The sequence below is a fragment of the Ruditapes philippinarum genome, unplaced genomic scaffold (assembly GCF_026571515.1).
Source record: "Ruditapes philippinarum isolate M1 unplaced genomic scaffold, ASM2657151v2 ctg179_1_1_1_1, whole genome shotgun sequence".
In the NCBI taxonomy this organism is placed as follows: domain Eukaryota; kingdom Metazoa; phylum Mollusca; class Bivalvia; order Venerida; family Veneridae; genus Ruditapes; species Ruditapes philippinarum.
Window position 1 is genome coordinate 213,890 of NW_026851835.1, and position 12,363 is coordinate 226,252.

The 12,363-nt window shown below is 32.7% G+C and overlaps 1 protein-coding gene across 6 annotated transcripts in view; it reads right to left on the reverse strand.

The window, feature by feature from the left end:
• LOC132740887 (protein phosphatase 3 catalytic subunit alpha-like) overlaps positions 1 to 12,363 on the reverse strand; it is a 51,340-nt gene that overhangs the window by 21,862 nt on the left and 17,115 nt on the right. For 5 of the 6 annotated variants that reach the window (XR_009627223.1, XM_060728945.1, XM_060728955.1 and 2 more), the window contains exons 7-10: positions 11,995 to 12,072; positions 11,207 to 11,301; positions 8,387 to 8,512; positions 5,987 to 6,064 (exon numbers count right to left, since the gene is read on the reverse strand). Coding sequence is in view for 5 of the 6 variants with exons in the window: in XM_060728945.1 (XP_060584928.1) it covers positions 5,987 to 6,064; positions 8,387 to 8,512; positions 11,207 to 11,301; positions 11,995 to 12,072 (377 nt within the window). In the remaining variant the exon portion in view is untranslated. Of the gene's footprint in view, positions 1 to 4,816; positions 4,829 to 5,986; positions 6,065 to 8,386; positions 8,513 to 11,206; positions 11,302 to 11,994; positions 12,073 to 12,363 lie in introns of all 6 variants that reach the window. The other variant, XM_060728961.1, reaches the window with a different exon arrangement.

Consider the following 12,363-nt stretch of genomic DNA (forward strand, 5'->3'; position numbering starts at 1 on the left):
TTCTGTAATGTTTCAGAGACAAATTACATGTGCAGTGCTCTGTTAATTTATTTACAGCCAATGACAAGGAAAGTAACTTTGTTACAGTAATAACACTGTCTAAGAGTGGAGTAAATTAATGCACCAGTATATATTTTCATGTCCCAGTAGAGTGTCCTATAACTCTGCCTTTGAAATAATGGCAGACATTTTCAACAAATATTAGTGCAAGCCTATCTCTTTACAGTTAAAATGGTCACTAATGACAGCTTTATTCATCTAACACCAAAGAATTTATGAGTCAAGTTTATACATTAATGTTATGATGGGATAATATACTTGGATTATTTTAAAGACAAATCGCATCAAGTGACATCAAGTAGGTCATAAATATTTTGCCAACATATCTGAAATTTGTAGTCTCTAACCATATGACCAAAAGGGCATGAAAATGGACTAAAAGTACAATGTATGTCCAACCTAATTATTCAAACATTGTTTCAAAACAAAATCACACATCATCATTTAAACCAAAAATAAAGAAAGACATCATTTTTCACTCGAAACTTTTATTGTAACTGTTACCTTTAATGTCAAGAACATTGTTTTGGCTGACATGTGATGTGGTTGACATCAATAATTGCGAGTTATTTTAGAGGGCAACAGGCTGTGGACATGTTGTGACTGAAAGCTATTAAAGCGGAGTATAAGCTGACAGTTGATGTTACTATTGCTGGACATCAATCTCTATCACAGCTGTCCACTAACAGATAATTCTGGTAAACAGTATTATCTCTGACAATGATGGCAATGCAAGAAGACAGCAGTCAAATAACTCCGCTAACTCAATCAACCACAATTCTACAAATGGACAAAAAGGACATTTTTTCTGGAAAATGGTTCCAAATTAAATAAAGACATCAATACCAGATAATAATGGATCAGGTTTGATGAAGAAATAAACAAATATAAGTCTACATTTCTGAATACTTCAAGTTTTTTTTAAGGAAGAATTTTCAAGGAAAAATGTCTAACTCTAAACACTTAATTAAAAAAAAATCATTCATTTTTGTTTTTCTCATTTTTTTCCCCCACTTACAAATATGAATGGCTTGCTTTTATATAAGTCAGTGTAAACTATACAAGGAAGCAAATTCAATATCTTTTGATAAACATGTCCTTTAAACATACAAAATACATTAAGTAGAATAAGCAAGAAATATTGCATCTATTTCTATAGAAATAAATATGGCCATTTTCAAATATATATAAAAGCTTATTTTGAAGGGATTATTTTGTTCATGTTGTAAGCTACACAAGTAGCAAGTTTAGAGATATAGTGATGGAGCAAGAGAGCTGCAGCTGATGTTTACAGACGAGTGTTTCACAGGGTAATGAAAATTCTTGCCTGTCAGCCTGGCAACAGGTTATAGATTACTCTAACATACTACAGGTACACGCATTCTTTCCCTCTGGAAATCACCCTCCTACAACATCATAAAAATTGCATCTGTATATCACATCAATAGGGCAATTGTTTATATAGCAAATCAATATTACCCACTAATAGGCTTCCTATAAAGAAATATGAAACCAGTGTTCACAGTAATGATATGGGTATGGTTAACATAAAATGTGACAACAGAATAACATGTATGAAATTCTATAGCTTGAGGAAAACATTCATGTTGTTCAATACATTGTCAACAATTAATTCATGAATTATGTTTCTGGTATATGGTTAATCTGGGTTAACTGCTTTATCTGAATATTATCCAAGGCAACCATAAACAAAGAAAGGATAAAATGCCAAGTCTTTAAATATATCACACATTGCATAAATAGACTTTCACTGTATTCAATAAGGAATTGAAATTTATGCCAAACCTGAATCACAACAGATCTCTGCCACCAGTTAAGTTTGTTGTTTCATTTTAACTCACACTGGCACTGTAAAGGTGAAAGTCATGCGAGCGCCTTTCTAGCTTCACTTGGTGCCCCTCTGTGCATAATTTTAGACATGAGCAGGCACCATTGATTATTTATAGGGAAATTTCAAAATATTTATTGACTGATTTGCGAAACAGTATAGTATAATGATCAGACAGCACAAATATGCTAGTTGATTTTTGTCTGCATAGGTCACATGGATAGACAGCAGGCTGAAGGTTTCGACTAGAGAACATGAGACAAGGATTGATATGAAATTGAATGCAGCAAAATGGCAGCAGCTTGTATAAAATTGAAACAAAATAACAAGAGATTTTTATCTGTGGTAAGATCATTCAATTGAACCCAAACAAAAAAAAAATAACAGACATTATTATGAAAATCTAGAAACCTAATACAACACATGGCAAACAAACCTGAAATGTCTGATATTAGACCTTAAGAAAATAGACAGGGCAACTGTTTAAGCATGCCTTTGAGTGTTTCTCAGCTTCCAATTAATTACTGCTGTCATTCACGGGTCTAGGTAGTGACAGTTACGCAAGGCTATGATATGACAGTCCTGATTAATTCCTCCACAATGCCACCAGCTCAATTTTCTACAAACTATAGGAAACGTTAATGCAATTTCTATTGATCTTAACCAATAATTTGAGCAGACAGAAATCAGTAAGCAAAGCAGGCAGTTTTAACCTTTCCGCTAAATTTGTATGATAGATTTGTCCTGCTTTGGATATGGAACTGTCCTTTGTTTATAGTTAAGGGTTTACAAGACTACAATACAACCTACAATCTAGCACATGGTCTTCTGTGACTTCATGGATATACAGGAAGGTGTACACCATGATGTCAAAGCTGTGTCATTATAGCTGCTATCATTCACAGAGTATTAACCCATAACCTGTTGAATTTCTTAAATGGACTAAGTCTTGTTAAGCTTCCATTTTGGAACTGTTTGGGAGATACCCAGCTAGAAATATGAGCTTGTCTGGCCTGGTTAGACTGCACAAATGTGCAGGCTGGCCTGGCTCTTTAAATGTGACAAAAACAAAGGTCAGTCAGTTCCAGCATGTTGAGAGTTATAACAAGCCTCTCCTGCATAGTTCAGGCCATTAGGGATATAAAAATATCCGCTAAGTATATAACTACAAACGAAAACGATCTCTTTGAAGAATGTAACTGACAAATCAATAGGGAAATTGTGGAAAATTGTTTGTATTCTTGCACTTTGCAGTACTGCCAATATAATGTTGCACTATGCATATTTATGGATATGCACACATGATGCTAATGTTTTATGCAGCACTTCAATAGAGAAAATGATTCCGACATACATTGCATAATCTTTACAATTACCTGTGTAATGATTTAATTCACATGATGGAAATTTCTAAATATAATTATCTATAAGCTTAATTCCAATACCCATCTTACACTGAAAGACTCTTTTAACCAACATACATTACATTGTTAACAAGAATGCAACTACCTAAACCAAAATAAGAATGGCATGGCTAGAATAATTGGTCATTAAAATTTTTATGTGACAGTAAGAACATCAAAGTGTGACAGCAAGATACTTCTCCAAGACAAAGGATATATGCTTTTCTCTGATAGAATCATACCTGGCACGAATTTACAAGATCTGCATCCAGACCTGTGACAATAATTACAACAAGCATCCTAAATAATTGAGATTCCATTTCCCTACATTTCTGCTGAAAGATTTTCGCTAAGTGTTCTAGAAAACTGGCAAGTCGACACCAAAACTACATCGCCATAGTTAATTCAATTGAATTGAAAGTAATGTTTCCTCTTGTTTGAATAAATCATTATGGCACTGTATTTACTCGTGTAAATTTGTTTGTCTCACCAAAAGCATTATACTTTAGAATTTTTGCTATTGATTTATTGTGCTTTGGGAATTATGTAGTGGGTGTTAATATGTTGTTTATTCATACAGGAACAGCTTTTTGTAAATTGCAGCGTTATGCATGACTTGTTGTTTTCACCGCAGCTTGTTTTGAAGGCAATGAGAGATGGAAAAAAAAAAATGTACAAAAAAACTACTTCAGATCAATAAAATGCTGATTAATCTGGCTTTTACTGAGACCTTTCCTACAGCTTCAAATGCTGCTGTTTTAAATGATAACAATTTTACAGGCCAGAAGCTTAAAACTGTGTTATTTCATCACAGGAGTTTAGATAATTTACCGGCGCTGATGCTGCGCAAACAATGATGGGAGATATCACTATCAATTATTCACTAGAAAATAAGACAAATAAATTAAACCTATAAAACAGTGCACAAACATGAAAAATATAACAAGTGTCACACCATTCAATAACAGTAAAATTACTGAAGCTGCAGAAAAAAAGCATGCAAAAAAACAGAGAACATCTGTGAATGCTGTTCAACTTAGTTATAGAAGATAAAATACACAAGAACTGTTTAACTAACCAATGAACAACCCTTAACATCATTCAATAAGGGAAAAGCATGCTGCAAATCTTATGTGATCAATCAGGATGGTTTCCGACAACTAAGTTTTGAATAACTGCTGGTTTTCTTTTGTTTTGTTTTTCAAGCTTTTTGGGGTTTTTTTATACTCGTTACAACAGTTATGTCAAAGTGACTTGTAAAACATGTGCTTTGAATGTATATACTGACAGTACATCAATATCGAGAAGAAAAAAAACACCAAAGGTGCAAAATAAATTTGAGAGAAAAATAACCAAAAACTTAATACAAATGGTGTGATTTCATAGATGAAAAAAAAAATATTGCTAAAAAAAACAGTAGAAATCATCAGCTGAGTAACAATACTACAAAGCACATTCAAAGGAAATTTTGAAATCATGCAATAAGTTGTATAAAGTCCCCTACCATCATTATCGCCTGTGATCGTCGGTGAAAAAAAAAACAATATCATACATGTAAACATCTTAAAATTGTGCATGTAGACAATTCACAATAAAAGTGGTTTAAAATCTTCCTTTTATACAAGGTATCTCAAATGTGCTGTTCATAATCTTGAGAGACGAGAAAAAAAAATGTAACAGACAAAAAAAAAGATAAAACAGATTTAGTGTGCAACAGCAAATTTGCAAATTGATCTGATAGTACTTTGTTACACAGAATATTACATATATGATTGATATTTCCTTGCTTTTGCTTTGTATATCTAAAAACCTTTTTTGCTTTTTGATCAAGCTTAAAGACTGGCTTTGATATTTTTGTTTTCCGCTTGATCAGCAATATTGAAATTTTGAAAGCAGAAAAAAGCTGAAGAAGCTTTGAATACATGCAAATTACATTACAACAGTATCCTCAAAAACTAGACAATATATCTTTTAAATATATAAAGTTGAAAAAATAATTGTAATCATGCAAAAAGCCAACCAATCAACAAACAAGCAAAAAACTGAGAAAGGAAACAATAACGGAACTTTTTTTTTCAACCAGAATTTGTCAAACTGATGAAAATAAATGATAAAATGACAAATATGCTCCAGAAATTATTTATTTTCATACCTTATCAGACCAGCATAACAGAATACTTATTTGAAAGTTTATCCAAAAATAAAATATCAGGTCAAAAAAACATCAAAATTATTTCAAAGTAAAACGGTTTTGAAAAATCAATGCATGATAGTTTTTAGCTGATGTGAAACATGAAACTGTTTCTTTTTTGTTCTTTATGAGAATACATTACAAAAGCCTAGTGGCAGTATAGAAATCTGTCAAATGTAACTTTATCCAAATGTTAGTATATAGATAAAATCGTTTTGTATAATATATTTTTATTTTTTACTGTGTGTAACATAACAAATAAAGCTCTTCAAATAACTATCAATACATATACAGTAGACTATTGTTTTGTATGGTACAGAGCTAATACATAGAATAGTATGCTGGACTGTTTTTTCTATAAGCAGATATTGAAACTATCAATCATGACAAAATATTTATAAGAATGTCTCATGAAGAAAAAAACACGAACATCCCGGAAAAGGTACAAATAAATGACAATGCACGATACAGTAAGAAACATACCTTCGAATGTGTCGTCGATATCACTCATCAACTCGTCATCTGAGCAAATATTCAATACATTTACAAGCATCTCTGTCACTGGAAACAAGTAAAATATATGTTACAAAGTCATGAAGATTTCAAATGTGATTCAACTATCGTGTGTTATGCATGTTACTTGTCTACTTATTATAATGTTCAGAGAAGTAACAAATCCCATGCTCAAGTGGTTAAAGATAGAGCGATTCAAATTGAAGTATAATCATTATCTTCTAATTTTGCCCATAAAATCATGAATGACCCAGCTCTACAACTTATATGGATTTGTATATTGTATCATATACCTAGAATTCATAAAAACTTTCTACATTTTCCTCTTATTTGGCCCAGCATATAGCTACGAGTTTTCATGTAGTAAATGGCATTTACTTCTCATTTACAACTCTACTTTTCTTTAAATACAGAAAGAAATGAAGTAAATCAAACTTAATCAAGTCTGATTTTAACTTTCAATCCATGAATTAATGTATATCAATGTATCTTCCTTTCAAACAATTTTCCTTTACAATTACCTTTGAGAAATGAAAAGTGTCCTCTATCTGAATATAGGAAAGATAAAGAGCTTAATTGCTTAAAACCAAGAAGTATGGTCTTCCTCCAGATTAAATAGATTCTCAAATACCACTTCTATGTTTAGCCATACATTAAACAATGGTGTTACTTTGTGCTTAAGTCAACTTATCCAATTACCCAGCTTCTATTACATCTTAATACATTTCCCCCAGAATTACTTTTTTTTTCATCCACTTTTTTCAATTATCATCTTAAGTGAGATAGCATGTTTTGGGCTGTAGTTTTCCAAGGCAATCAGAAACAAGACTCTGAAATTGGAGCACAAGCTATTTCAGATCACAGAATCTGATACTGACTAGTGATTTCCTCCTTATTTTGTAGCTGATAAATACAGTATAATAAGCAAGAAATGCAAAGTTAAAGGCGATTTTTAAATTTCAAACTGCCAATTAAAAAACAACTATATCACATGTCAACTCTTACTATATTTTTTTTTATCAAAAACCAGTAATTTAATATGAACTTAATGGATTTTGTGAAATAAGGCAAACATAGATTTGGGACATAAACTGTTATAGTTTGATATTTTAAACATAATCATGTTCAATATACTATGGATTCATGAGGAAAGAACTAATGTGATGCCTTTAATTCAAACTAAATGCATAGCTCAAGTCCAGTTTGTCAACAGAACAATAAATGTGAGAAATAGAATAGAAAATCTAGGTTGCAGTGTCTGCCAGTAATCTCTATTGATTGGCCTAGGAAGGAACAGCGTAGAGAATTGTATCAACACAATTTCAATGGTAATCTCCATGTAACCATCAAATTACACACCACAATTTCCTTAATTTTTTTCTCATCTCATTTCATTTACAGTCCCAAGTCACTCCCAGCCAACAAGCCTTGCTAATTTTTTATATACATTTTTTTTTACTTCATTCTTGCAATTAATGACAGCTGAGAGAAAGACTATATCCATAGCATTGTAATATAACTCAACCAAAACCTATTGATGGCAAGTTAAGCTTGCAATATCACAGATAAATTCCCAGAAATCTGATATAATGGATTTCATATATTGAATACCAATGAATCTAGCTTAGTTTCTGCTCGATTGTTCCTCCTAAAAACATTAATTCAACCATCTAAATGTAAAATTCTTAAAGTGATCAGGAAATTTAAGAGAACCATAGCAGAAAACGAGTTTCATTTAAAGATTTTTGTTCACCCTTTTCCAATTTATTTTCAAAGAAATGGTGTAAATGGTTTTCATGTTAAAATTACAGTAAGAAAATAGAGCTCCAACAACTTAGTACCAATATCGATTCTTAAATTATATTTATAAATTTATGTTTTTATTGAACTTGAGGTCATATGGTAACTTGTGGTAGAAAATACTGGATACCTTCAAAAAAGTATGGTATCCCCCCAACACAAATGGGCACCTGGGTAGACATACACTAGCCTTCATTAACCATTAATAGCTTTAATGGACTTGTCCATTTTTCAATTTGGCCAAACCATTAATTATTTTTTTGGAAAATTTCACCAAAAGCATTTACTGAATAACGAACAGTGCAGACCATGATCAGACGGCAGGCATGTCCTGGTCGATCTTGATCTGCACTGGCCGCATGTAAAGATTCTGTTGACCCCAGCAGACTAATGGTTAAGATAACTAGGATGGAAATGTAATATAAATAGATTTGTCAAAAGCAAAAACAACTGAATATATGAACAAACAAAAAATCTTCTATCTCGTAATAATGGACTTTACTTCCATGATGATTCTTGGTTTTGATATTACATTTCCAATCAAAACAGATATAATGGAGTTCTGCTTACCTTTTTCTCCTACAAATGGTAATGACCAAGTAAATACATCCATAAAATTTGGCAACCAATATGGATGGGGTGAACAGTTGAACTGTCTTATGTTCATCACATTGTTTTCATATTTTAAAATAGCAGCTGAAATAAGATATAAAATTCAAATGTTATGTGTAAACATTGGTAAAAATGACTTTCAAATGCTACCAATATGGACAAAAGGCCAGCCTGGATATGCATGCAGTCTGACCAGTGGATAAATATTTACAATCTGATAATGATAAAATTTAAAATAAAATTTGACATAGCAAGGCTAATCCATTACATTAATGCAGTGTGACAAAGGTTAAGAGGCCATAAACAAGAGGGCCATGATGGCCCTGAGATCGCTCACCTGTATATAGGCCCCCCCCCCCACAAAACCCCACCCCCCCCCCCCCAACGTTGCAGGGCCAATTTAACCCAAGGGCTTTTATTTGCACAAACTTGGTAGACACCCATAAGAAGATGTTTCATGCTAAACATCTAAGCTCTAGCTCATTGGGCTTTTTAAAAGAAGATTTTTTTTAAGTTTTTTTTACTTTACACATATAGTTAAAAACAATGACACCCCTTGGGCCAGGCCAGTTTTGACCCCAGGGCTTTTATTTGAACAAACTTTGTAGACACTTACTAGAAGATGTTTCATGCTTAATATCTAAACTCTAGCTATTTGGGTTTTTTTCAAAGAAGATTTTAAGTTTTTGCTATACACATATAAAGAAAATCAATGACCCCCGGGGCGGGGCCAATGTTGACCCCAGGTCTTTTAATTGAACAAACTTGGTAGACACCTATTAGAACATGTTTGATGCTCAATATATTAGCCATAGCTCTTTGAGTTCTTTAAAAAAAGATTTTTTTAAGTTTTTGCTATACACATATAAGGAAAATCAATGACCCCTGGGGCGGTGCCAATTTTGACCCCAGGGCTTTTATTTGAACAAACTTGGTAGACACCCATTAGAACATGTTTGATGCTAAATATCTTAGCCATAGCTCTTTGAGTTCTTTAAAAGAAGATTTTTAAGTTTTTACTATATGCATATAGGGAAAATCAATGACCCCCGGGGCGGGGCCAATTTTGACCCCAGGGCTTTTATTTGAACAAACTTGGTAGACACTTATTAGAACATGTTTCATGCTAAATATCTTAGCTCTAACTCTTTTGGTTCTTTAAAAGAAAATTTTTTAAGTTTTTACTATATGCATATAGGGAAAATCAATGACCCCCCGGGGCGGGGCCAATTTTAACCCCAGGGCTTTTATTTGAACAAACTTGGTAGACACCCATTAGAACATGTTTCATGCTAAATATCTTAGCTCTAGCTTTTTGGGTTCTTTAAAAGAAGATTTTTTAAGTTTTTACTATATGCATATAGGGAAAATCAATGACCCCCGGGGCGGGGCCAATTTTGGCCCCGGGGCTTTTATTTGAACAAACTTGGTAGACACCCATTAGAACATGTTTCATGCTAAATATCTTAGCTCTAGCTCTTTGGGTTCTTTAAAAGAAGATTTTTTAAGTTTTTACTATATGCATATAGGGAAAATCAATGACCCCCCGGGGCGGGGCCAATTTTGACCCCAGGGCTTTTATTTGAACAAACTTGGTAGACACTCACTAGAAGATGTTTCATGGCAAATATCTAAGCTCTAGCTCTTATGGTTTTTTAAAAGAAGATATTTAAAGTTTTTTCTTTCGGTTGCCATGGCAACCAGAGTTCTGCATGGAATTAAATTCTTTGAACAATTTTTAAAGGTGACCACCAATGGAACATTCCTGTGAAGTTTGGATGAAATTGGCTTAGTGGTTTATGAGGAGATGTCATTTAAAGTAAAAGTTTACGGACGACGGACGGACGGACGGACGGACGCCGGACGAAAAGCGATCACAAAAGCTCACCCTGTCACTTTGTGACAGGTGAGCTAAAAATTAGTACAGAAAACAAGAATTCAACTTGACAAAGACAGAATAGTTAACATTTATGTTACCTTTATCTTTATCAATCAATAAACTGAAACCTAAGGCTAAAATGTCTGCATATATATAATAAATGCCTTTCTCATCAGTACAATAAAAATTGTTAACAACAAACAAATATGTGGGGAATTTGTCTGCTAAACTCCCATAACAAAATAGCTTATTACCTTAAGCATATCTAATTGGTTTCAGCTTGGAAATCATGCTGTTTCTACATTGTACAAATATGGTCTTGAAAAGAATATCTATAATAGGGCATGTCAAAAACGTTAACTCATGAATTTAGTGTAAACATGCCTAAATAATGTAAAACCAGAAAGATATTTATACTGTTATATGTTTGGTAAATTGTATTACAAGAAACAACTCTAGTTGTGATAAATAGATCGTCACACACCATGTTTTTAACAGTTAACAGGGGAAAAAACATGTTTGTCAGCTAGTCACACACATCTTGTAAAGTATGACGTGGTGTTGAAACATATGACCATGTTATTTATTTGTAACCAAACCTCTTACTGTTATAAGCAATAGGGCATTGACTTAAGAGTTAAGACCTGACACTTAAATTCTTTATACCAGACTAATCATTCTGAATAACGTTTGTAATTTTGTGTTCATATTTCTCAATTATTGCTCTAATTTCCATACGATGCCTGCCTCCTAGTTATATAAACAATTATTCGCCTACAATATAATGACATGCCTAGGAAATGTTGGGTTTGAAAACTTGGCTCTATCTTTCAATGAAAACTTGGCAACCAGATTTTTCACTTTGTAAACAAGCATTTGTTACTCAACGCGGATCTTACCTTTATTATTATAAACATCTAAATAATTTGGTGCAGAAAAGATAGTTATCAATGAAGGAAATCCCGTGGTCTGACTTTTTCTGTACATTCTATATCTGTAACACAAAATAAAACAACTTATTAAAAATCTGAAGTGTTGCTTATTACTGTGAGATCAGTCATGGCTTAATATTGTACAGAGCATAATTCAGTCATGGCTTAATATTTATCTGTACAGGGCATAATTCAGTCATGGCTTAATATTTATCTGTACAGGGCATAATTCAGTCATGGCTTAATATTTATCTGTACAGAGCATAATTCAGTCATGGCTTAATATTTATCTGTACAGGGCATAATTCAGTCATGGCTTAATATTTATCTGTACAGGGCATAATTCAGTCATGGCTTGATACTGTATAACATGATTGGTTCTGTACAGACTGAGGTCATTATTCAGTCACTTTGTAAACTGCCACAATAAACACAGCACATTGAAGTACAGTAAGTATTGAACATTTTCTCATTTCCATGTCTCAACAGCATAAGAAAAAGAGCATAATTGTCAATAATACTCCCCTCCAGTCAACCATGTACATGTACATTTTTAGTAAAACCCAAGTAGATCTGTACTGATCTTCTTCAAAGTTGACAAGTCTGTTTATAAAGAAGTTAGAATAATTTTCATAAAGATTTTATCATGAAATGTGCATATAAAGACTTAACTTTATATTAAGACCAGCACTGTTGAGGTATCAATATAATCAAGTCAGACTTTCAACTACAAACACAAATATATACAAACATACCCTGCATCTTGTGCTTCATGTGCTCTTATAATTGATAATAAATTATTCTGTTGTAAGAAGTCACAACAAGCTGCATAGCTGAAATATACAATATAATCATGTATTTAAAAACTATTGTAAAATCATAAAACTAGTTTATTTACACATGGTTCAAAATTGCTCTTTATACACAGAAACTGACAGAAGCAATATTTCTCTCCTCTACAAGTAAAGATAAAGTATAACCAAGGGATATGGAAAGCAGGCCTCCCTCTTCCCGAATCAAAAAAAAATTAAAATTGACAAGAGATAAATTTTCCATCACAGAAATTTCACAACAAGAGAATACAGAAAACAATATTCATTTGTCCTGACTAAAATTAATTACCA